The sequence below is a fragment of the Nuphar pumila genome, chromosome 7 (assembly GCF_984573655.1).
Source record: "Nuphar pumila chromosome 7, dmNupPumi1.hap1.1, whole genome shotgun sequence".
Taxonomy (NCBI): Eukaryota; Viridiplantae; Streptophyta; class Magnoliopsida; order Nymphaeales; family Nymphaeaceae; genus Nuphar; species Nuphar pumila.
Genome location: NC_143255.1, coordinates 131,055,604 through 131,080,811, shown reverse-complemented (window position 1 = coordinate 131,080,811; position 25,208 = coordinate 131,055,604). Strand labels below are relative to the sequence as shown.

Here is a 25,208-nt window from a genome sequence, read left to right as displayed (position 1 = left end):
GATAAAATAAGAAGGGCTCGCGTTCTGCCGGCCTCCTTGGAGGCTTCAGTTTCAGGCTAGATAGAGGGTGCGAGAGGGAAGAAGGGCGTGCGAGCGATGGGGCGGTTCGATCCGTGGAACGTCTTCTTCAAGAGAGAGTTCAGTAGGAACTGGCCCTTCTTGGTGGGTTTCGCCATCACCGGAGCCCTCGTCACCAAGTTCACCGCCAGCCTCACCGGTCAGATTAATTATACCCTTTCTTCATCCCCACCTCCCTCTCTTTTTTTTTTTCCATTCCCCCTTTTCTGGAAATGAGCGTTTAGATTTATTGCCGCTCTAAATCCAATCCTGGTTCTGGTTTCTGCAGAGGAGGATGCGAAGGATTCCCCCTTTGTGCAGAGGCACAAGAGGTATGCGGTCAGCCTGTCGATCTAGGGTTTTCTGTCCACTCGATATTATCTAGCGTTTTCTGATCATGTGCTATGAAATTGATACCGTTTGCAGGTTTTCTGTTGTTCTTTTCGATTTTTTTGCTAGTGTCGTTTTTGTTTAATTGCATCCGTTCCCGTGTGCGTGATGAATGTAGCTTCCCATTTGGTTGTTGTCATCGTTATATGATGCTTACTTCTGTCGGCACTTTGATTTTCATGCGCATTTCTGAATCCTCAAAATAAGATCACAGATTTGAATTGGTCAAATTGGTGTATGCTTTCTTCTATATCTTTTACATATGTAACAATACTACATTAACATTTTGCTCACATGAACTGTTAAGTGGCTATAGGTTCTAGTTGAGGTGCAAAGGGCCCCATGGGTGCAATGATACGTGTGTGTGTTTTCCTTACTAGGTAGCTGCACGTAGGGTCTGAAAAACATAAACAATAAACAGGAGGCTACCAATAAACGTAAACAATAAGCAGAAGGCTAAGAGAAAGAGTTGTGAGCAGCATCAATGGTGTCACGGGCTTAGAAGGGAAGGCCCCCGCGACTTAGCTTCGGGTAATCACAAACACCGAAAGCAAGCCTTTTAAGTGCACAAGCAACTCACAACACATGCTCAGGAGCGGAAGCAAGAGTGCACGTATGCATAAAAGTTCTTTTATAACAACTTGTAAGTAGAGTACATAAAGAGGGGGAGAGAGGGGCCTGATACATGAGGTTCTTATGCCAAAAGGCCATATCTAGTGCCTAAGAGGTATATACATGAGAAACAAAAAGGTGAAAACATGGCGGTCTGGAACCAATAGAATGTTTATGCATTTTTGTAATTCATTTCTGATTATTGTTTATGCATATTTATAGACACTGATTCTATTTATCTCTTGTAAACAGCAAACACAAATACATCCATGGAGGGCCACAATTTCCCTCTTGTTCTTTCATTAGTCACCAGTCTTCTAGTGATGTCCTCATTACACTCTGTATCTTTTTGCATAATGGAGCATAATCCTCAGCCTTGTATTTATAACCAACTCATGTGTCATTTTCTTTAGCTGTAGTCCCCTTTTAGGCAACCTTTCACCTTTGGCCAACTCAACCCAATTATTGTAACGTTGGTTCAAATACTAGGTTTGGGCCTGTTAGTTATGGTTCTTAGATTAATCTGTATAGAGGACTTATTGTTCTCTGTTGGCCTTCAGTTGGTTATTTTCATTCTGTGACTTTAAGATTGTCCATAATCGTATATCCTATTTTAACAATATTTTTGAGAACAATTGATCAGTTAGATTTCATAAGGTGTTTAGTTGGGACAAGTTTCTTAATCACATATTTGATTATGAGATCTAATATAGAAGATGTTGCTATCTTAACAAAGCCAGTCTCTTGGTGGAGCTATTTGATCTTTTTTGACTGTTATAAAGTCACAACTTTCAAAGCTTGCTTTTATTGAAATTTCAATAGCAACCTCCAGTAAAATGGCTTTACCTTAAAAGAAGACAGAACCTGTGCAAGTTATGGAAAATGTTTTTCTGATGCATATATTTGGCCATTTATGGCCTAGAAAAGCCCTAAAAATAGCATTTGTATGTTAAGTGATTCAAACTTAAAATCTTCATATGGGAGGATTTCTAGTGTATCATGATCAATTCTTTTAGAATATTGAAAGTTTGAGAAATAAACTTGTTTTTTTCCCTTTATAGCTTCCATACCCTATCTGTTTTATATCTTTTGATGATACATTCTAAACCATCTTTGGTGTCTTTTGGAAAAATCTTTCGATACTTTGTTTAAGGAGTTTATTTGTGAATATCAGTTAGGAGAACATCAAGCAAATTTCTGTATTTTCTTCTTTATTCTTTACTCATCATGACATTTTAAATTTTTTTAGTACATATTCATCCCCATCTACAAAAATATTGATTTGGGAGTATGGTTCTTATTAGAACTGAGTGTTAACAATGTGATGACACGGAAACATATGGAGTACTATTAATGGGATTATGTAAATGTGTAGTGATTTATCACAAAAAATCTAAATGTCAAAGTGTTAACTCTATATTCTTTTTGCACTCTTCTACATGTCTCAATGCTATTTCAAAATGAACATTCCATGAAAGGTGATTTACTTATCTTCTGGTAATAGGTTGATGTATGCTTTAGAAGGGGGAGCGATTGAGCAAAATATAAAGGGACTGGCCTGTTAAAATATGTATCTATATATATTATGTATACAACTATATTTCTGTTATGTAATTTGTATTGCCCTTCAGGGGCATTTTGGTCTTTTTACTCTTGTAATAGGTACTGTCTATAAGGGATAATTTCATCTTTTGTATTTATTTTTGCTTATTTCTTTTTATGTCATTTTGGTATTGTGTAAGGGCTCTATGTTGAAAAGACCATAGAATCATTGGGAGCAATCCCAACTGTCTCCCCAAGGCCCATTACTTGTATATAAAGGGGATGTTTGCCCCATCTTGTTTTCAATGCTTTTGCTAAGCATATTGGTGATCAATACAATATTATTTTTTATTTCTTTGTGTTCTTGTTAAGATCTTGTATGCACTTTGTGCTTGTTTAATGCCTTTGTATTGTCCCTTAGTGGACTAGTGTACGTGATTGTGCACATTGTATTTCTTGCTTCAGTTATAGTGCTCTTGGACCTTTGAAGTGTACCATCACGTGATGGTGTTCGTGGGATAGCATACAAAAGTGTTCGTGAGGTCGTGGTGACCTAAGAGGACGCAATTCTCTCTCTCTCTCTCTTTCTCTCCTAATCTTTCACATGGAGCACTATTCTAAGATTGATCTATCTTTAAAACTAAATGGATCAAACTACATGATGTGGGCCTCCGCCATGGAGAACAACCTTAAAGGAAAAAAACTTTGTGGATATGTGATGAACACTATTCTCGAACATCAACTTGTGCTCACAAAAGTAGGAGATCAAAAGAAGGCTTTTGACGGAGATGACCGTGCCAAAGCCATTCGCGACTATCAAGCTAATATAGAAGATTGAGAGAGTAACCATGCCAAGATTCTTGCATGGTTCATGAACAATGTTGACATTAAAATATGTGACAACATTGCAAAGTTTAGAAAGGCCAATAAAGCTTGGTCATTTATGAAATGAATGTATAATCAAAAGGATCTTGCAAGACATTTTTTCTTGCAAGAGAAAATAAAATCATTAAATAAGGAGACATGAGTGTTCGTGATTATTTTAGTACACTATCCCTTCTATGGGATGAATGAAAAAAAATGCTTTTTCCAATTTTTATATGTGTTTTGCCCTGAATTTGAACAAGTGAGATCGTCACTTCTTCATAGATCCTCTCCTTCACCTCTTGAGGATGCTGTTGTCAAAGTTTGCCAAGAGGAAACTCGTCTATGTATGACAAAAATTGGAGATGAAGTGTTGGCGATGTCTAGGCTTGACAACAATGTAAAAACCTACAAGCCTCCAAACTATGGGAGGCAAATTAACTAAGGTGGAAGAAAAATTGTTATTTCACTTTTGTAATGAGCCGGGTCATATCAAACTGGCTTGTCCAAAACTCAATGGTACTTTCAAGAACAGACTTCCGTTGGAGAATAAGCAAAAAAGGAGGAGACCTTAAAAATACATTCTTTCTCTCTTAACTAACGGAGACACTTTAACAAATTCTCAAATCCTCATCTATATTGGGTGCCGCCATTGTTTCTTCCTCTCCTCCATTGATGTGTTCTTGGATCATTGACTCGGGAACCTCTTTTCATATGACCCCTCATGAGAACACTTTTTTCGATATATGCATCAACTCAAATTTATCATATGCTTCAACCGTCGACGAGACTTCTTTAAAAATTAAAAGTATTAAAACTTTAGACTCAAAACTCCTCAAAATTTCTTTGTTCCAAAAGTTAGAATAGTTCTCAAACTTAACTTAAATCTTTTCTCGGTTTCTCATATGGCCGACCGTGGATGTGAAATCTCATTCTCACCAAAAGGTTGCACCATGCAGGATCTCCGATCCAAGAAGCAAATTGAACAAGGTCATAATAGAGAAGATCTTTAATACATGGTTTTTTGTCTATTCCTCCTTCCAAGTCATTTTGTAATCATGTCCAAGAAAAAGATTGAAATTTGGCATAAAGGACTTGAACATCTTAGCATTTCAAAGATGTATTTTTTTCTTTTTTCCAAACTTTAACATCTTAGCATTTCAAAGGTCTACTTTGCCCATCTACAAAGTTAAAAAATGACACACATGGGCACCCTCTTGCAAGAGGGTGCTATCTGTCAAAATATTTTGGCAAAAGGGCACTTTTGCCCATTCAACAAACACAAATCCCACATGGGGTTGGCGCCAACTCCTCCCCCATGTGAGCCTTGCCACATCAGCCCTACGGGCTAGAAAATATCTCAAATGGGCTATGCCCATAATGCCCTCACTCTAGCTTATAAAAAGCCCCCATGGGGGGTGAGTTTTTCAAGAAGAAAAAAAGTAAGAAATCCCTCTCTCCCCCAAGTGCTCCTCCTCTTTAGCTCCTCTCTTAGTGGCTGGAGTGAAGAAGAAGAAAGCCCAATGTAAGTCTCTCTCTCTCCTCTATTCCAATTTTCTCTCTTTTTCTTTCTATTTTCTTCCAATTTCTCAAAATCGCCTCCCTTTCTTGCAATTTCTTTTCAATATCATGTAATAGCAATGTAAATCTAGCTCAATTCCATGTTAATTTCCATTTTTATGTTTTAATCCATTCAATTTGCTATTTACTTTGTGTATTTTCATTCTAGCCATTTAGAATTGGTATTTGATTTTCAATAGATCAAATTTCATATTTTATGGGCAAAATCGATTTCAATTTATGCTCCAATGCTTTCAATTTCATTTTTAGATAGTTTTTTTCTATTTTTACATTATTTTCATCATTATCTATAATCTAAAATGATAGATCTCATGTTTGATCATTGGATCAAATCACTTATGAGATTCTATTCCATTCAATTATGTTGAGATGACATTTTCAATTCTGGTCCATTTTTGATCTCATCAATTTGCATATAATTAGATGTTATTTTGATCTGATTTTTTTACTGCATCTTCATACATATGTTCTCGGGATCTCCACAAAAAATCAGATCAATCTGAGTTGATTTGACCCTTTTTAAAAATCGAGATTCAGATCCTGTCATTTTGAGTCGTCTGAATTTTTCCTGAAATTAGATCAGTTCGTTGGAGTGATTTCTCCCTAACCAGAGATGATCTTTCAAATCTGTAAAAAGGGAAGTCTTCAACATTGAATCTAGTTTCTTCATGCCAATTTTCATCAATTTCTATGGAGTTTTCATGCTCGATTTTGGTTAAAAACTGCAACCCTGTTATACTGTGTCACTTTTAGGGTCTGATTTTTAGCTCATTTTGTCGGAGTCATATCTCCCTAATGGGAGATCATTTTTGAGATCTGTAAAAGGGTTTTTCTTCATCTGAATGTCTGGTTAGTTCATCTTAGTAAAATTTCATCTATTTTGATAGAGTATTTCTATTTCTTTTGCATTTTAAGTTGGAACCATGTCTGTTTGCAATATCATGCATTACTCAGGTCCAAAATCAACTTGTTGCATTAATATCTCCCTAATGGGAGACCATTTTTTAGATCTGTAAAAATGAGTTTTCTCCCTAGAATGTCTAGTTCATGTATGCCAATTTTCATAAACTTTCATCATTTTTTCATATGTTATTCGGATAAAAAACCAGAACCCCGTTGATTTTTCTTTCACAATCTTTTACAGATTTTTGGTCAATTTGATCAAATTGAATATCCCCAATGGAAGATCATTTTCTAGATCTTTAAATTGGAGATTTCTTCTCTGAATGTCTAGTTTATCTCCATAAATTTTCAACAATTTCTATAAAGTTTTCATATCTGATTCTGATAAAAAATCGGGACACTGTCATTTTGCCTCATTAAGCATTTCTTAACTTTCATTTCAACTTGTTTGGATGTGTCCTCTCTAATGAAAACTCATTTTCGAAATATGTAAAAAAGGTTTTCTTTCATTTTAAGTCTAGTTCATCCATATAAAATTTCATAAATTTCTATGGTCATTTGACCCTTCATTCATTTCATTTTCCAAAACTGATTTTACAAAAGACATCTTTTTTGTTAAAATGAAATGAAATTAGACATTTTTAACAACTTTAAATTCAATTCTCAAATACAATTCGTGTATTTTATGAATTGAAAACATCTTTTACCAACTTAGAATGCCTTAACTTCATTTTAAACAAATTTTGGAGTTTATTTGCTTTTTATTTCAATCATTTTCAATGTATTTTCATTAAAACCTCAATTTCAAGGTTATATTCATTTTGAATTCAAGTTTTTAAAATAGATTTATTTGTTTTAAATCCCAATTTTGAAAATATAAAACTCCAAAACATATTTTTGAAATGCTTTTGCAAAGGCCATGCATCATTTGCATTTTATTTTGATTTTTCCTTTATTTTTTGGGGCCTAAAAGGCTAACTTTGGATTTTCTTCAATTTTTCAATAATTGAAGAAAATCCATAAATGCCTACATTTCTAACATGTTTGTTCATTTTGCAAGTTTTTTTTTCTTTTCCTTTCAATTATTGTAAATGAATTCAAAGTGTTGTAATAATTACATTAATGAGAATTTTTATTTTATGCTTAGTTTAGAATGAATGAACATATAGATTAATTTCTCATAATTAATTGTTGTATTTTTGTCTTTTATTTTTAATACACTATGAAAAACACGAATGACACGTGTACCATTTAATAATGAATGAATAAAACTAAGTAAAGTTCGTATTTATGACCCTAGTCGGAATATAAACAATACTTAGAGTTATTATTCTTTATTAAATAAAATTTTGACCTACACTTTTAGGTCATTTTTGAAAATCATCATTTTTTCATAAATTATTCTCTTTTCTTCTTTTATTTGAATTAAAATAAAAATTAATTCAAAATATATTTGTGGCCCTAGTCATGAATATGTTAAAAATTAATTTTGTTTTAATTTTATAAAGACACAAAATCCTTTTCTTTATTAGAATTTTAAATAAAGATTAATTTAAAGTATATTTGTGGCCCTAGTCATGAATATATGAAAATTAATCTTGTTTTTAATTCTATACAACAACAACAACAACAACAACAACTACGCCTTCATCCCAAAACAATTGGGGTCGGCGATATGAACCAACAAAGAAAATCATTATGGGTCTTCCACATGAATCCTTCTCCTCTATTCATTTCTATCCAATGCCATGTCCTCGGTGAGGTTGAAAGCATTCATATAAAATTTCTATAAAGCATAAAATTTCTCTTTAAAATTCAAATGATTTTTCAAAGAAAAAGCATATTCATCATTTAAGATAGAATTGCATCATTTTTTCAAATTATTTCAAGTGATTTTCGAAATGATTTTCAAAAAACAAATTTCATTTAAAAACTCAAAGTCATTTTCGATTTTCATTTACAAATTCAAAGTTAATTTTCAATTTTCATTTTTGATTTTATTCAATCTCAAATCCTATTTCAAATATTTATTTTTAATTTTCAATTTTCGATTTTCAAATTCCAAATTTCAATTTTGAATTTCATTTTAATTTCATTTTAATTTCAAGTATCAAATTCAATTTTCTATTTCTTTCAAATTCTAAATTTCGAATTTCATTTTTTTTATTTAAATTTCAAATATCAATATCAATTTTTTCATTTATTTCAAATTTTGAATTTTGAATTTTATTTTCATTTTCAAATATCAAATTTGAATTTTCCATGTCAATTCTTAATTTTGAATTTCATTTAAATTCTCAATTTTAATTCCAAACTAAAATTCAAATTTCATTTTGAATTTCCAATTCTAATTTCCAAAATCAATTTCAATTTTTAATTTTCAAATTAATTTTCAAATTCTATTACATTTTCAATTTCAGATTTCAATTCTTCAACTTCTAAATCCAAAGTTCAATCTTAATTTTCAAATTTCAATTCTTGATTTTCAAATTCAGTTTAAAAGTTTCAAATTCCAAATTCGATTTCTAAGTTCAGTTTTGATTTCAGAAATCAGTTCTAATTTCAATATTCAATTTCAAACAATTCAGATTTCAAATTTTGCAATCCAATTTTAACTCTTAAATTCAATTTCGATTTTCAATTACATTTCTCAAATTCAAACTTTGATCTCCATTTGAAATGCCATTTCAGAATAAAATCCAATTTTCAAACTCTGATTTCGATTTCAACTTCAATTTCAAACTTCAATTTTTCAATTCAAACTCAAATTCATTTCAATTCTGATTTTCCAATTCAAATTCAATTTTTAAACTTCAGAATCATTTCCTAAAGGACATTTTCAAATCCATTTCAAAATCACTTGAAAATTCAGATTTCTGAAATCCTTTCAAAAGCATACATATTTTCAAGTTCAAAAGCATATCACAAGCATGATTCTGTGTGCATTAAGATTTAGAATAATTTTTTAGACAAATTTAGGCAAGTCAAAGGCATAAATTCGATCTTTGGTTCGATTACCCCTGATAAAGGCGTTAGGCACGGTTGAACCTCTTACCGACGAGCGAGCTCCGTCTTCTCATTTTCTCGCAAATTTTAAAAACGAAGGCGAGTAATCTTTCAAAATCTTTTTCCAAAGGTCAAGTGAGACCTTGTGAGAGCTTTCTCTTTTCCCTAAAAAAGAAAAAAGAATTTTTTTTGCAACGATCACACTTCACCAACATGGAGATGACATTCGCTAAAGCGGGTAGACCTATGAGTTTAAAAGCTAAACCCAAACATGATAGTGAAGTAGTAGATAGCCAAGAGACAATTAAGATCTATCGGGCTACTCACATGGCTTTCATGTGTTTGGTACAAACACTTTCACTGAAAGAGGAGTCCAATTTGGAAGAAAGTGTTCCATCAGACATGAGTGATTTGCTTGAGTCATTTCAAGATGTGTTTGGAGAACCTAAAGGTTTGCTTCCTTCACGAACTCAAAACCATCACATTTCTCTCTTGAAAGGACAAGGGTCGATTAGTATAAGACCATATCAGTATGCTTTTGCACAAAATGGTGAAATTGAAAAATTAGTGCAAGAAATGCTTGAGAGTGGCATCATTCGGCCAAGTTCAAGTGCTTATTCTTCACCGTTTTTTCTTGTGCACAAGGATAACACATGGCGATTTTGCATTGATTATAGAGCACTTAATGAGGTGACTTATGTGGACAAACATCCAATTCCGGTCATTGATGAGTTATTAGATAAATTGTTTGGTGCCAAATACTTTTCTAAGCTTGGCTTAAGAGCCGACTATCATCAAATTAGAATGGCTAACGAAGACATAGAGAAGACTGCTTTTCGCATACATGATGGTCACTATGAATTCTTGGTTATGCCATTCGGGTTGACAAATGTACCAACGACCTTCCAAAGAACTATGAATGACATATTTAGACCAATGTTGAGAAAGTTCCTATTAGTCTTCTTTGATGACATCTTGGTCTATAGTTTGAATTGGGAAAATCATCTCAAGCATGTCAAGATGGTGTTAAATGTTTTAAAAGAACACACTCTCTTTGCCAAGCGAAGTAAATGTAGCTTTGGACAAAAAAGTGTGTCATACCTTGGACATATAGTTGGAAGCAAAGGGGTTAGTCCCGATCCTGACAAGATTGAAGCTATGGCTAGTTGGCCAACTCCACGCACCATTAAGGCATTAAGGGGTTTCTTGGGTCTAACTGGGTATTATTGCCGGTTTATTAAGCATTATGGCATAATTGCCCAATCTCTCACAACTTTGTTGAAAAGGAGCTCTTGGGAATGGAATGGTGAAGCCGAGCAAGCCTTCCAAAGACTTAAACAAGCTATGGTAGAGACACCGGTCCTTGCCTTGCCCGATTTTGACAAAACTTTTGTTTTGGAAACTGATGCTTGTGACATTGACATTGAGGCCGTGTTGATGCAAAAGAGACATCCCTTGACTTATCTAAGCAAAGCTCTTTCGGGTAAGAGTAAAAGTTTTTCCACGTATGAGAAGGAACTACTTGCCATTCTATTGCCTTTAGAAAAATGAAGGCCTTACCTACTTGGAAGACATTTCTTAATTCAAACGGATCAACAAAGTCTTAAGTACGTTTTGCAACAAAGAGTCTTTACTCCTCTTCAACAAAAGTGGCTTACTAAGTTATGAGCTATGATTCTGAAATCAAGTACAAGAAATGAGTTAAGAATGTTGTTGCCGATGCATTATCTAGAAAAATGGAAAGTGACTCTCTCTTAGTTATTTCCAAAGTTACTTTCTCTTTTGTGGAAAGAATGATTCAAACTCAAGTTGAAATTGAAGAAATTCAAAAAATTATCCACGATTTGAAAGAGGACTCTAGAAGTCATCCCTCTTACTTGGTGAAGCGAGACATGTTATACTTTGACAATAAGTTTGTCTTACCTAATGATTCTCCACTCATTAATGAGGTTTTGGAACACTTTCGTAACTCAAGAGAGGTAGCACATGAAGGTATGAACAAGACTTTGTAAATAATCAAGTCCCAATTGTATCGGTCCAATATGAAGAGAGATATCAAAAAATATGTGAGGGAATGCCAAATTTGTCAAGCCAACAAGTATGAAGGAATTAGACCTCCCAGTCTTCTCCAACCTCTTTTCATTCCTACACAAGCATGGACGGACTTAAGTATGAATTTCATTGAAAAGCTTACTCCTCTAAACAAGAAGTTTTTGAGAAAATCGATTTTGGAGCTTTGAAACTTGAAATTGAGAATATTAAAATATTGAGAAAATCATGATTTGAACTTGGGAAATACTTTGGAATTTCATTTGAAAATTCAGAATTCTGAGAAAATCAAATCTTGAGAAAGACTTGGAAATTTTGGGAAAATTGATTTTTCTTAAATAGAATTGGAAAAAGAGTTTGAAAATGATGCAAATTGAATGAATGAACATGAATTTGAAAGATATTTCATTGAGGAAATCCTTTTGAAATTTTCAGAAATGCAGTGCATTTTTAAAATTAGCCTAAGAGTGTAGGTTAAATGTGGCTAATACGAAGATCACAAATCTTGGTTTTCCTCGTATTCTGACTATGGCCATAAATACAAATCCCACCAAGTTTGTAAACTCCCTAAGAGCTTGTGCATGTGCCATTCGTGTCAACCATAGTGATTTTGGAAAATGTGCATATGCATCATACATGACATTTTGAATTTTTCAGAAATTAAACTATATGCAATGCAGTCCTATTCTAAGATGAAAAGTAACTCTTATTTCAAATTATTACATATGATATTACATTGACTTGAAATAAAAGAAAATAAGTCTTCTTCCTGGATATCCCTGCAAAACTAGAAAACATGTTAGCACAGAAATGTAGGTTTTTTTGAATTTATCCAAAAATATTGGAAATTATCGGATATTATTCAGATATAAACCCAAATTCATACCCTTTTGTTATAAACATGAGAAATAAGTAATAAATTTCGAAAATAAACTTGGAAATTCGAAATTGGAGTAAAAATGACCAAAATACCAGTGATGACATTGAAATCAGGGTTTTCTGAAAGAATTTTTGTAAAATTTGGAAATTCGAAAATCAAATGAAATAAAATTAAACATGAGATGATGCAATATGATGATATGCATGAAAATTTGGAAAATTAAAGATTGAAATTTCGAAATTGAGGTCAAAATGACCAGAATGCCCCTGATAACAAGACTATGACCTTGAAACCAGAGTTTTCTGAAATAAATTTTGCAAAAATACGAAATTGAAATGCAAATGAGGCTGAAAATAACTCTAAGATGACATGATATGCTTATTCACATGATAAAAATCCTAAAATGACAAAAATATCACAAAATATCAAATTTAACTTATTTGCGCCTTATTTTCGCTTCTGAATTTAAAAGTAAACTAACATACAAAGCAAATGAACTTGGAATTGAGCCAAATTTGGGATGAACACCTAGACTAACCCTAAAAACATAATGAAGCTCGAAAATATATTTTTTGATATTTTTTTAATATGAAAAATTGGCTAGAAATCCTAAAAATCAAGATTTTGCCTAAAATGCTAATTCTAAATTGGATTTCGGGTACTAAACTTCCATAAAAATTTTTCAAATTTTATGGGATGACAAAGGACAGTTAGGCAAAGGTTTTTGCCTTTTACAGATTCTGGTTTTGGCATATGGTCGGAGCTTGACAGCTCCGGCAAGTCGGATCGGAATCTGACGACTTTAGGATCTAGGGCAGACTGACAGGTTTCGGGGAAAATTATGAAAAAAATAGCAGACAATGGAGAAAATAGCTGAAATTCTGGGAAAATGTCCCTGACAAACAGAGGAAAATTTCTTCTTTTTACAGTATTGGGATTCGGGTTATGGTTTGGGAGAGAGCAGAGGATTATCAGAGATCTATATCTCTGTAATTCTCAGGAATTGGAATTTGACAGGCAAGGAAGTTAATTCTGGGAAACATACCTAGGATGCTCCTAAAATTTTCAAATTTTGGGGAATGACAGAGGGAATGGTGAGGAACCACTTCTCTGTTGGAAGTTTTGGCATCCAACCTACAGATTGAAGCCTCACAGTGGGTTAGGGTCGGTCTAGACCCTGACAAGGAAAAATCAAGGTTTTCACAGGTTTCGAGAAAACTCGATTTTTAGCAAAAACTAAACCTTGTTGGAAAAATCTAAAAAAATACTAAACAGCAGGTTCCAACAGGGATCCACTGTATTTTTTTGAGGAGGATTTGGATCGTCTATCTGGGAGATCTCGGATATTCTTGTCTGCTAAAACAAAACTTGGAATTTCGGGAGGGTTCAAAACCCGATTTAGGTTTTGATTTATTTAATGGGGTTACAAAACCCAAATTAATTCAAAATTTTGGTAGGAAATCAATGACAAATGACACGACTATCATAGAATTCTCTAGGATTTATGAATGAAGATACATACATGAAATAACAACTGGACTCTATGCATGAATGAAACCTAAGTTAAACACTAATAAAAGCAACATTAAATGCTTATGAAATAACAAAACTATTCTAAATGCAATATTAAGAATAAAATCTACATGAAAACATGAAAAAAATGAGAATCAACAGGGGGTATGATTCATACTTGATGTTGGCTATTGGTGGTAGGATCCGATCCATCCGTTGGATGGATCCTTTCCGCTACATGGCTTTAACATAGAAGACAAACTTTTCTTTTTTGCAATGTAGACCCAGTCCTAGACTGGTTTCTCATATTGGATTTATCAGAAGGAGAGGATGAGACAAGTTTTTTTTTTTACCTTGGGAAAGCTAGCACCGGCTATAGAGGGGCTGGATGAAGTTTGAAGATGGTGAAGCCACCAAGGGCTGGGCGTCAGCTTGAAGATAGCACTGGAGGTCTTGCAACAAAGAGAAGGGCTGTTTCAAGATTGGACCAGCTGGACCAAGGAGTTACCAAGGAGGTGGTTTGAGGGTGGAGGCCTTGTTGCTGTTGAAGGTAAGGGAGAGGCTGTAACCAATGGAGGCTGCACTGGTTGCTATAGGGTGGCTGAAGCTGGATCGGCTGCTGCTGGAGATGCTACTGCTTCAAGGTTGGAAGGAGGCTGGAGCAGGATCGGCTGCTGATGGAGATGCTACTGCTTCAAGGTTGGAAGGAGGCTGGAGCAGGAGATAACCGCCTGCAAGCTGGAGCAATGGAGTTGCTGAAGTGTGTGGCTGCAGTGAGAAAACCAAAGCAATGGCTGAAGGAGGCTATGGCAATGGGGAGGAAAGCTTGCTGGAAATGGTGGTAGAAGGGATGGCTACTTGGTCTTGCTGGAAGAGCGGGGAGAGAGAGGTCTGGAGAAGAGGAGAGAGCTGGAGGGAATAGAGAGCCGTGTGATCTCTTTTGGAGAGAGGCTTTTATGTCATACTTAGGGAAAAATGAAAAAAAGACCTAGGTTTTAATGAATGATGGATTTTAGGAGAGGTACGTGTATTGCTTTTTGGGGATAGAGGGAGGCAGCCGTAAGGTGTGGTTTTTAGAAAGAAGAGGAAAAAAGAAAGGGGAAAGAAAGAAGGAAGAAAGAAGAAGAAAGAAAAGGAGAGAAAGGAATAAGAAAAGAAGAAAAAAGAAGAAAAAAGAAGAAAGGAAAGCAAAGAAAGAAGGAGAAGGAAAGAAAGGAAAGAAAGAAAAGGAAGGAAGGAGAGAGGGGGGTGGAGGATTGGTTGACCACCTTGGTGGGTCCCACCTCCTTTCATAAAAAATAGGAATTAAAATAAAATAAAATGAAAGAAAATAGAGAAAAGAGAGAGACATATAATTTTTTTTTATTTTAAAATGAAAATGTAGATGTAAATGAAGGAGCCATCTCAGAGTATTCTCACTTTCCAAATTTGAAATTCATTTTGAGGATCATAAGGGTAGAATAGTCTTTTTAATTTTTTTTGGACGAAATGAGCTATTTTTGGCAGTTTTTGAAACGAGCTCTGAGTTTGAAGTTTCATACCCCGTTGCGAGGCGAATCCAGTTTAGAATTTGAAAATTTGAGTTTGAAAGAAATTCAAATTGTTTTTCTCGGAAAAATATTTTCAAATTTAGAATCCTGGGGGTAAAAATGTCAATTTTGGAAACCCAGGGTTTAAAATTGATTTCTGAAAACTTTTAAAACTCAATCTGGATGGAAATTTATAAAACTGGAGTTCTGGACTTCGAAAATGAAATGAAATGTGATGAAATGCTGAGAAATGATATGAAATAATGAGAAATGACATGAAATGCTATGCGAAATGCAAACCCTGAATGAAAAATTTTGGATATTGGACTTTAATTGACACTTGTACCAGTTTAAAAAGTGTTAAAATTGATAAAATTTGCAAAAATGGTTCGAGAAATGGTTTTCGGGCTCTTCCGGACCAGAGTAATCTTGAAAATTGGGGTTTGAGCTGGATTGAACTGAAATAAACTGGATTGAGCTGGGTTTTAGAGTTTCAGAACTCAACTGGGCTGACAAGACATCGACTCAACTGAACTCTTCGACTGAATTATCAAGAAAAGCTGTCATTTTTAGTAAGGTTTTAAAACCCGTGACTCGAAACTCGACTCGTGACTCGGCGGGTCAACTCGGTGACTCGGACGGGGTTTTGTTAACTTTTGATTTTAAAAGAAAAACAATATATAATTTGTCTCAAACCATGTTTTTCAGTAAACATATAGTCTAAAGAGTTGACAATAAAAAATTGCAAGTTCAGAGTAGAAAAAGTAGAAACTTCTTCATAACAAGGTCACATGGAAAGATCATGTTACATGAAGAAACTTCTTCATAACAAGCATGTCTTTGGTATTCAATGAAGGCCCCATGTAACTGAGTCTAGAAACATACTTAAACTCAAGTTTCTAAATAGAATGGTTTAGGAATTTCAGCTAAACTTCTCCAGAAGATACCCTAGCTTTTGTTAGCTTTCCTTTCTAGTGATCTCACCTCATTGAGAACAACACATCATCTTGTATAAAAAGCCAGATTGAATTAGTTGCAACAAGGTAAAACAACAATAAGAGAATGAATCACCAGAAGAAATTCCAATTATGACCAAGGGAAATGCTGTCACATGGATACATGTACAAGCATACTGTAAAAGATCAGCACAACTGGTATGATATGGGTGTTTCTGTCAAAAAATAAGGATGACAGGGTACAAATTGTTATGCACAGGTGTGATACAAACTTTGTACAAAAATGTATTTTTATATACAATGAAGGATATGATATGTGTTCATAAAACAACACTCAAAGGCACCCAACACCAGAACATGAAGTACAAGCACCGATACGTGTATGCTTCACTTTTTTGTTAGATCTTTGAATCATTTTTTTTGCCAATATGTTTAATCAACACATAAAGATTGATAGATTATTGTATCTTTGAACTGGTTTGTCTTGTAATTTATTCTTTATTATTAAACTGTTATTTTGAAATACCCAAAAAATCAAATTTCAAATATCCCAGAACTCGGCCGAGGCAAGGCAAACTGAGTTTACCCTGCTGGGTTGACTCGCTGGAGGGCCGAGCCGAGCCGAGCCGAGCCAACTGAGTCACCGAGTTGACTCAGCGAGTTTTAAAACCATGATTTTTAGAGAAATGGTATGGAATGGTCACTGGAATGAAGTGAATTACGAACCAGAGTTGGGCTTGAGCTAAAACAAAGATCAGTAATACTGACATGAACTAAAACTGAAGCTCGAACACTAGCTCAACTGACTGAACTCAACTCAATTTCGGCTGAATGAGCTGAAATAGGCTAAAATGGGCTCCTAGACACTTGGAAATGGTTTTGAACTGAAACTGGACCCCTTGAACTCCTGGTGAGCTCAAGCTAGACTTTGGGGAATAAGATTGACTGACTCAGAGACAATTGGTTTGGATTTGAGTGAGAAATGAGCTCATTTCTGAAGAAATGATCCCATTTTGGTAAGAATGGTCAGAAATGAAAATGGTCTATTAATTGTGAGCTCGGGTAAGCTAGAAATGACTGACATTCTAAATGTTCCGAACTGACCAACGAGCTTGGTTGACTCTGAATGACTGGGGTCTGGGATGACCTAGGGGTAAAATGATAATTTTCCTAATGAAAGTAGGTAAAATAGTAATTTTCTGACACAAACTTGGGATTGGACTCCTACACTGACCTAACAGGGTTGACACTGCATGAGGGGTGTGTTCGAAAATGGATGAGGAAAATTTGGGGTGCTTATAGTAAGGAATGAGCTCTATTGGGCTGGAATGAAAAGAGACATCAAGCAATACCTCAAAGGATGTCGAATATGCCAAGCCAGTAAATATGAGAGGATTAAGCCCCCTCGGTCTACAACAACCTCTTCCCATTCCAAATCAAATTTGGATTGACATTAGCATGGATTTCATTGAAAAATTGTCACTGTGTCAAAAGAAGGAAGTCCTTTTGGTAGTAGTGGATCAACTTTCAAAAGGAGCTCACTTCATAGCTCTACCAAGGGCTTACACAGTTCAAATGATGGTAAATATGTTCGTTCAAAATATAGCCAAGCTCTATAGAATGCCAAGAACCATCACTTCTGATAGAGATCCAGCTTTCCTTAGTCGGTTTTGCAAAGAGTATTTTTCATTGATGAGAACAAAAATGCATTTTAGTACTGCTAGTCATCCTCAAACTGATGGCCAAACTGAGGTAGTTAATCAAACTCTTGAGACATACTTGAGGTGCTTCACCTGAGTGGGTTGAATATTTACCTTGGGCAGAATGGTGTTATAACACCTCATTCCATAATACCACAGGTATGACTCCTTACGAAATAATTTATGGGAAACCTCCTCCTCAGACTCTTCTTTATGAAGAAGGTACAACAAGCATTGCTACAGTGGATCGCCAACTACGTGAAATAGATGAGATCCTAAGAATTCTAAAAAAAAACATCAAGAGAGCCCAAAACCGAACGAAACAAGTATACAACAAGCATAGGAAAGACATGAAATTTCAAGTAGGGGATTGGGTTTGGCTAAAGCAAATACGTCATGGTCAGTTCTCTTTAAGCAAGGATCCCATAACCAAATTATCTCCAAAATATTTTGGGCCATATCAAGTGGTGACCCACATTGGAAAGGTGGCTTACAAGTTGAGATTGCCTAAGGATGTTCTCATTCATCCGGTCTTCCATGTCTCCCGCCTCAAACCATATCATGGAGTGATACCTCAGACCGAAGTACAAGACAAGGTAACCAAGCTGCCAACTAAGGTACTCAATTCCAAGTTGGTTCGCAGGGGAATACGAAGGATTAAAAAGTTCTTGATAGAATGGGATGGTGAGGGGGAAGCTACCACAACTTGGGAATGGGACTACAACATGAAGAACCACTACCCTAAATTTAATCCTAGAGTACTAGGAACATTTCAAGAAGGGGGGATTGATACAGGCCTAGTTTTACACCGCACCGTCTAAAGCATTGAGCAATCAGGTGGGTGCGCAGGAGCAGGGCCAGATCAGTGGTAAGCAACACACGTGAAACGTAAAGCCAATTAGGCCAGTCAACATAGGCGGTTGGGCAACAACGTCAGCAGTGGATATGGTTTGCAGCAGCCACTTAGAGTCATCTCCAACAGGATTTGAAGTGTGGGTCACCCAGTGAGCTGGCGCACACTCAAGCACAGCCTATAAGAACAAGTTTGACTTTTTGTAATGAGCATCGATCATTTTGTAATCAGTTGTAAGAAAAACTTCAATCAATAAACTCTTTTACTTTCGGCTCCAGTCTTGGAGAGGCCTCCACGCGAGGACAGGCTTCTTTAACCTTTCCAAAGCTAAGGAAGAATTCAATCGATCGTTCTGTTCTAACGATCTCTTTCAAAATTCACAGCAGAGTTCATCCTTCCAACTGTCAGTCAGTCTTTGGCAGTGATTGATCGCTCCTTAGGTTGATGACTTCAAGCCTCCGGTGGAATTAGATTGTTCTAATTCACCGAACATGCGAATCCAGCTAAGTGCAATCACTGCTAAGCCTAGATCTATTCTTCAACTAGATTAAGTAAGAGATTTTCCTGCAGGAACAATTGCAGATCATCTAGCTAGGAGACGCCAGATAGTTGAAGATCGCCTCCAAGTCCTCTAGCTCCAGCCAGGTGCAGGGAACCGGACCACGACCAGTCTAAGTGTCTTGTGTGTTTGTAAGGAACAGGACGCCTGCGCGCGTCACTTATACCGAGCTGAGCTCACGCTTTCTGCTAATTCCTGTGCGAGTTCACTGCAGGCCACAATGTGTGGCACAGTCGGCCAAGGTGTTTAAGGCGCCTGTGTGCGCTGAATAGTTAACACTAACATCTAGTGCCTGTGCGCACTAAGTAAGCTCGGCGGAGATCCACAATTCTAGAGGGACCGTATCATTCGTGCCTATGTGTGCTAGCCGTTTGGCCCCTGCACACGCTACACTCACAACGCCTGCGTGCGTTTGATCTCATTGCAGTGGTGTGCTGAGTGTGACACACACCTGCGAGTGCTTTAAGAGCTGTGTGCGAGTGTGCACTGGTTGAAGTCAATCCGGCAGTGAAACGATCCTAGCCGCTTCGCAACATGGCATTGTTAGGCGCACACAGGTGCGTGCGGTCAGTAACGTGCACACACAAGTGCGCAGGAATGCAGAGGCAGTGCGCTGCTCCTGCAGAGGCGTCCAGTCACGCACAAACAAGTGCGATCCACGCGGTGTGGCGGTGTGCAATCAGGCGATTAGGTGCACAAGTTGATCTGCTGTTCCGAAGATGTGGCTCACCTCAAATCTGCACATAATGCAAGCGGCAGTTAAGGTGATCAATAGCAAAAGAGGATCGATCAACTGTGAATTCTCTCATCTGATTGCTCGGAATAGACGATCAAGAGCATTGAGCTCTTAGATACGTCGAGACGAAGATCAAATGAATGCTCAGCTGAATGCATCCACGATCCACATACGATAGGACAGTAGGAGATGCGGCAGCCAAAGTCCTGATGATTGATTCACTTCTTCGATTGAAGCTCTTCAAGATCTAGACTTAACTAGCTAATGTGAATTATCCTATTTGACCTTAATCTAAGAACTAAACTAGAGTCTAAACTTGGGAGAAAAGAGCAATTTCCATTCAGATTTCACAGTCTCATATTTACAACTAGAGAGCACTATTTATAGTGCTTACAAGTAGGTGCACCCTCAAGGGATGGGCGATCCACACTTCAAAACCAGATGGACACGTGCTTTTGCACGAGCTTGAGACCGCGCTCACCTTGAATCTCCTCACTGTTGGCCGGCACACGTGCTTCTTGCGCCCAAGCTGGACGGCCTGCTTTGATTTTACCTCTGTCAGAACCAAATTCCCGTTATCGAACTCACCGTAGTTCAAATCCCAAAAGTGTAAAAGCCAAAATTGTTTATTTTCATGTCATTTAGCAGTCTGCAAAATATAAGACGTTTCTATGGTGGAATTTTTGTATTATCGCATTAAATGCTATATTTGGTTCAAGCCCTTATGAGAAATTCACCCATTTTAGGATTTTCTTTAAATTTTTGTATCTAAACCATGCCATTTCATGAATTTTAGCATTCTAGTCTGTTTATAAGGGTTAAGGGATGTCTCATACTGAATTTGACATCATTTGAAGATCGTTTGATGCTCGGTTTAGCCGTATTATCAAAACAGGGCCCCGCGGGACCCTGATCCAAGCGAAAAACAAGCGAAATTCGTTATTTTGGACGAGTTGCAAAATGTCAAATTCTGATTTTACAGTCCTAAAGTGTTTAACAGCATGTCATTATGTCTCATCATGCATTTCATTATGATTTGATTCAATTCAAATTTCAAAATCTCAAATTTTACCAAAATTCCTTCAAAAAACTCTGATTTTAAAGGTATAACTTCAATATTAGGGGTATTTTGGTCATTTTGACCACAATTTTGAATTTCAAACTATTTCTTACTATTTTTTTTTGCATTTACATCATTTCAAATATCAAGGAAGTGTGAAAATAGAGTTTATATCCAACTAAGTCCAATAATCTCAGAATATTATTGGAAAATCTTGAAAAAACCCACATATTTGAGCTAACCCCATTTCAAGTCTTGCAGGGATATTCAAAGGAAGGAGCTGAAGTCTACAATTATCTTTATTTCTTTTTATTTAGTGATGTAATAATGTAAATTTTGGAATAAGAGGTTTATTTTTCTGCTTAGACTAGGATGCATATCATATAGTTTGAATTCATGCAATAGCCTGATTATGTGACTCATGCATTTTATGTCAAAAGCACTATGGATGTACACGAATGACACGTGCACCAACTCTTAGGAAGTGTATGAACTCGGTGGAGTCCATATTTACGGCCCTAGTCAGAATATGGACGAGACCCAAATTCAACATCTTTCTATTGGTCACACCGAGCCTACACTCTTAGGCTATCTTCTAAAGTTTCACTGCATACTTTCAATTTTACCAAATATTTTAGAATTAACTAAGTAAATTATAAACATATTTACGACCATAGTCGGAATATGTGATAATTCTACTTAGTTTAATCCTAAAATTTTGCATACTTTCCTGAAAAGAAGCTTTTATAAAAAGACATTCATTCATTCAGGATAGTTCACATCATGAAATCCTGTGCATCTCTGTAAAATTTTCATTTCAAGAAAGTCGATTTCTCAAGATGCTCTGAAAAGGTTTTCAAAGATGTTTTTTTTTTCCAAGCTAAGTTTTCCCTGATTTTCCCAGAAAATGTTTCTTATCTTAGAATTCATTTTCAAATTTTCAAAGGAAACTTTCCATCATTTTCCAGAGTCAAAATCGATTTCCAATTTCTCAAGGCTAAGATTTTCTGAATTTCAAGTTCCTAAGATTCGATTTTTCTTCTCCAAAGATTTTCCAATGAATTTCAATCATTTTCCAAAGAAAATTCTCAAAGTTAGAGTTTTCCTGATAAGCATTTTCTCTTCAAGTGTTTGCCTTTTCTCGAGAATTATTTCTACTTTCCCAGGATTTTCATCCATTCATGATTTTCCCAAATCTTTATAAGTTTTCCTGAGATTTCAAATCCTCTTATCAGAAGTTTCTAAGAAATTGATTTCCATCTCTTTCCTGAGAAGTATTTTCCAACTCCAAAAACATTTTCTGAGCATACATCATGTTTTCCAACTTGCATTTTACAAAATTTCATAGCACATGCCTGAATTCTCTGTGCATTTAGGATAGAACACGATTTTGATAATTCAGCTAAGTCAAGCACACTTTTGGTTCTTGGTTCGATTACCCCTGTTAAAGGCGACATGAATGGTCGAACCTCGTACCGACAGGTCGAGCCCCATCCCATGGATTTTCCCACTATTTTCAAAACGGAGGCGAGTATTTCAAAACAATTTTCCAAAACTTTGTTCAAGTTTGACTCGCGGAAGCATTTTCCTCTCTCTCCTGCAAGGGAAGGGAAGAGGGAAAAATTTCGCGACGATAATACTTCCTTCTTTCTTTTCTTCCTTCAATTCTTTTCTTCCTTGCTTCTTTCTTCTCCCGTCCCAGGGCAGCCACCCATGCCTACTTTCAATTTTTTTTTATTCCTTTCCTTCTTTTCTTTCTTTTAGTTTTTCTTCCTTCCCTTCTTCTTTATTTTCTTTCTTCTTTTCTTCCTTCCCTTCCTCTTTCTTCTTTCCCTTCCTCTTTCTTTTATTCCTTTTCTTTCTTTTTTTCTTCATTCTCTTCCTTCTTTTCTTCCCTCCCTCCCTCTTTTTCTCGCCTTTCATTCTTTCTTCTCTTCCTTTTTCTTCTTTCCTTCCCTTCCTCTTTCGCTTCATTCTTTCTTTCTGTGTTTCTAGGCTGCAACCATAATAATATCGGGAGAATAACACAATATATATATATATATATATATATATATATGATATTTTGAAAATATCATGATATTTTACCTTTATGTCTTTTTCATTTACAACAAGAATGTCACAATATTTTCAAAATGTCGACAATATCAGTGACTATGGTCCATACATATCTATCTATGTCAATGTTTATATATATACATATATCTATATACACCTATATATATATATATATATATGAGAAGGTTGTAGTTGTTGGTGACTTTTCTAGCTAACCGGGTTTTGAAGGGCTTTTCCATGTTCTTAAATCTTAGTATATAGATGTGTTTGACATGTTCAATTTACTAGGAAACCACTTGAATCATGTTACTGATGAGCTAGAAATCATAGGTGTATCAACTCAATCTAATCACATAGATGTGTTCAACATGTTTTTTTGTTAAGGATCAAGCCTTCGTCATGTTTTTCTGATGTAAAAATGTGATCTTTTGAGTTATAAAATTTTGGGTCACTGATTTTTTGACCCCACATAAAAACTTAATTGCTTGTCATAATTAATGTGCCGCCCCCTCTGACTCTTGTGTTCTTGATCAACATGTTGCTGATGTGTCCAGCAATGCACCCCCTTATAGTCATTGTCTGTATAGATTAGTTTTAACAAGAAAATAGGCTAGCCCAAGGGGTTTGGCACAGTGGAGGGGGCCTTGGCCACAAGACCGGTGGTCAGGGTTCCATTCCCATAAGCTTCAACCCCTTGCATTAATGCGGGCAAAGCCCACCTAAGATGACAAGTCCTTGCTCTGCTGAAGCTTGAAGAATCCCTGGGGGCAAGGGGTTCACCACAGGTTTACACCGTCGGGACGGCGACCATAAGTATGGCAGGCGTAGCCAGCGTGACTAGGTCTCTGACTCTGAGGGTGGTTTTGTCGTACTGCATGGAAAAAAAAGAAAGGAAATAAGTTGATGTGTGACACTGATGTGGAATTGTCCTCCAGGGGAAGCGTTTTGATGGAGGGGTCCTGATTTAACCAAAAATAATTGGGCCGTGAATGATTTGGTTATCGATAGAGAAACCGTATTCCTGTAATATTTGTGTATAAAGATGCAGTGTAGAGATTAGAGAGATGCCCTTGCCAGTAGTTAATTTCCAATTTATAGAAATTTATCAATGGAAATAAGTTTAAATTTTGCATTGTCAACGATGTCAATTTGGTGATTCAAATGCCTTTTTCCTTTTGATAAGCTGGGGGGTGACCACCCAAAGCCCCTGGATACGATATTGAAATTTAATCGTTCACATTCAGCGCAACCATTAGCTTTGTTATTCATTATTTGTCGCCATTATGATTTTCTTGGTGCTTCTGTAGTGGAAGAATTCAGCCTTTCCACTTGGTTGCGTTTTTGTGTTACAATGCTTGTTTGTATAACGTGGTGTTTGGTGTAGGTAAACTTTCGGATGCCTGCTTTCGCTGCTGAAAATGCATTGATTCTTAGCAGGGGATATTGGACATGGACATTTTGAATGGCACTGGACATAGATGTTATGCTGTCTTGTTGAACTTCTTTTTGTTTTGTTTTGTCCTTGGAGCTGAAAAATAAGATTGGGAAGTTGAAAGATGCTATAAGACTGGTTCCCGAACTCTTTTTTTTTTGAAACGGTGGCCAGGAAGTGGAAAAGTCGGATATCCTGTCTAGCAGGGGATCTAATCCCTTGCATGGTGGCTTCATAGGTATAACTACAACGTTGGCTATTTTATGAATATGATTTTAAAAGCTTGCTTCTGGCAATGGGTATCCTTAGTTACAACCATGTTGCACGTCGCAACATTGTCGACTTGCACCAAGGTTGGATGTTGATCTCTTGGTCGTTTTTGTTTCCTACCTGTCCTGGCGGTTTGTTATCGTCTCCACTTTCTTTTTGAAGTTTGCTAACGCTGAAGTTCAATGGAATGAGAGAGAGAGAGAGAGAGAGAGAGAGAGAGAGAGAGAGAGAGAGAGAGAGAGAGAGAGTTTTGGGGTGGGGGTGTTAAATGCTTCCGTGTGCTAATCTGAAGATTCATTAATATGATATTTGGGCTTGATTATGAGGATATATTGTTAGGAATGTTGATTATAACTCATGAGGTGGCAACTCCCCGGGGGCAAGGGGTCATTGATCTTTACGGTGCCAGGACAGTGACCGGTAAGTATGGCAGGCAGAGCCAGCGCCATCGCTGCTAGGTCTCTGATCCTGTAAATATAAAAAATTTCATGAGGTGCATAGAACGCCTAAGCATTTCATTGTCATTGGTAACTGAAAGACCACGAGTTATGGCGTTGGTCCGGTCAAGCAGTTGCTAATGAGGCTAGGCCTAGGCCTTGGAGAAGACGCTTGAACGTCTCCTGTATTGCGTCATGGGATATGGGCATTAACGGTGCAAT

At 36.3% G+C, this 25,208-nt stretch overlaps 1 protein-coding gene across 1 annotated transcript; it reads left to right on the top strand.

Annotated features, from left to right (window-relative positions):
• Positions 1 to 24,575, top strand: LOC149833565 (ATP synthase small subunit 6-A, mitochondrial-like). The gene is made up of 3 exons (XM_090015196.1): positions 1 to 217; positions 347 to 389; positions 24,232 to 24,575. The coding sequence occupies exons 1-3, from the start codon at positions 97 to 99 to the stop codon at positions 24,233 to 24,235; spliced, it is 168 nt and encodes a 55-aa protein (XP_089871322.1). The 5' UTR covers positions 1 to 96; the 3' UTR covers positions 24,236 to 24,575.
• Positions 24,576 to 25,208: the final 633 nt, after the last annotated feature.

What these genes read in the sequence shown, in the direction of transcription:
- LOC149833565 (XM_090015196.1), top strand. Translation starts at nt 97, where the DNA reads ATGGGGCGGTTCGATCCGTGGAACGTCTTCTTCAAGAGAGAGTTCAGT. An exon ending in GTTCACCGCCAGCCTCACCG is followed by an intron (nt 218 to 346) that starts GTCAGATTAATT and finishes TGGTTTCTGCAG; the next exon opens with AGGAGGATGCGAAGGATTCC.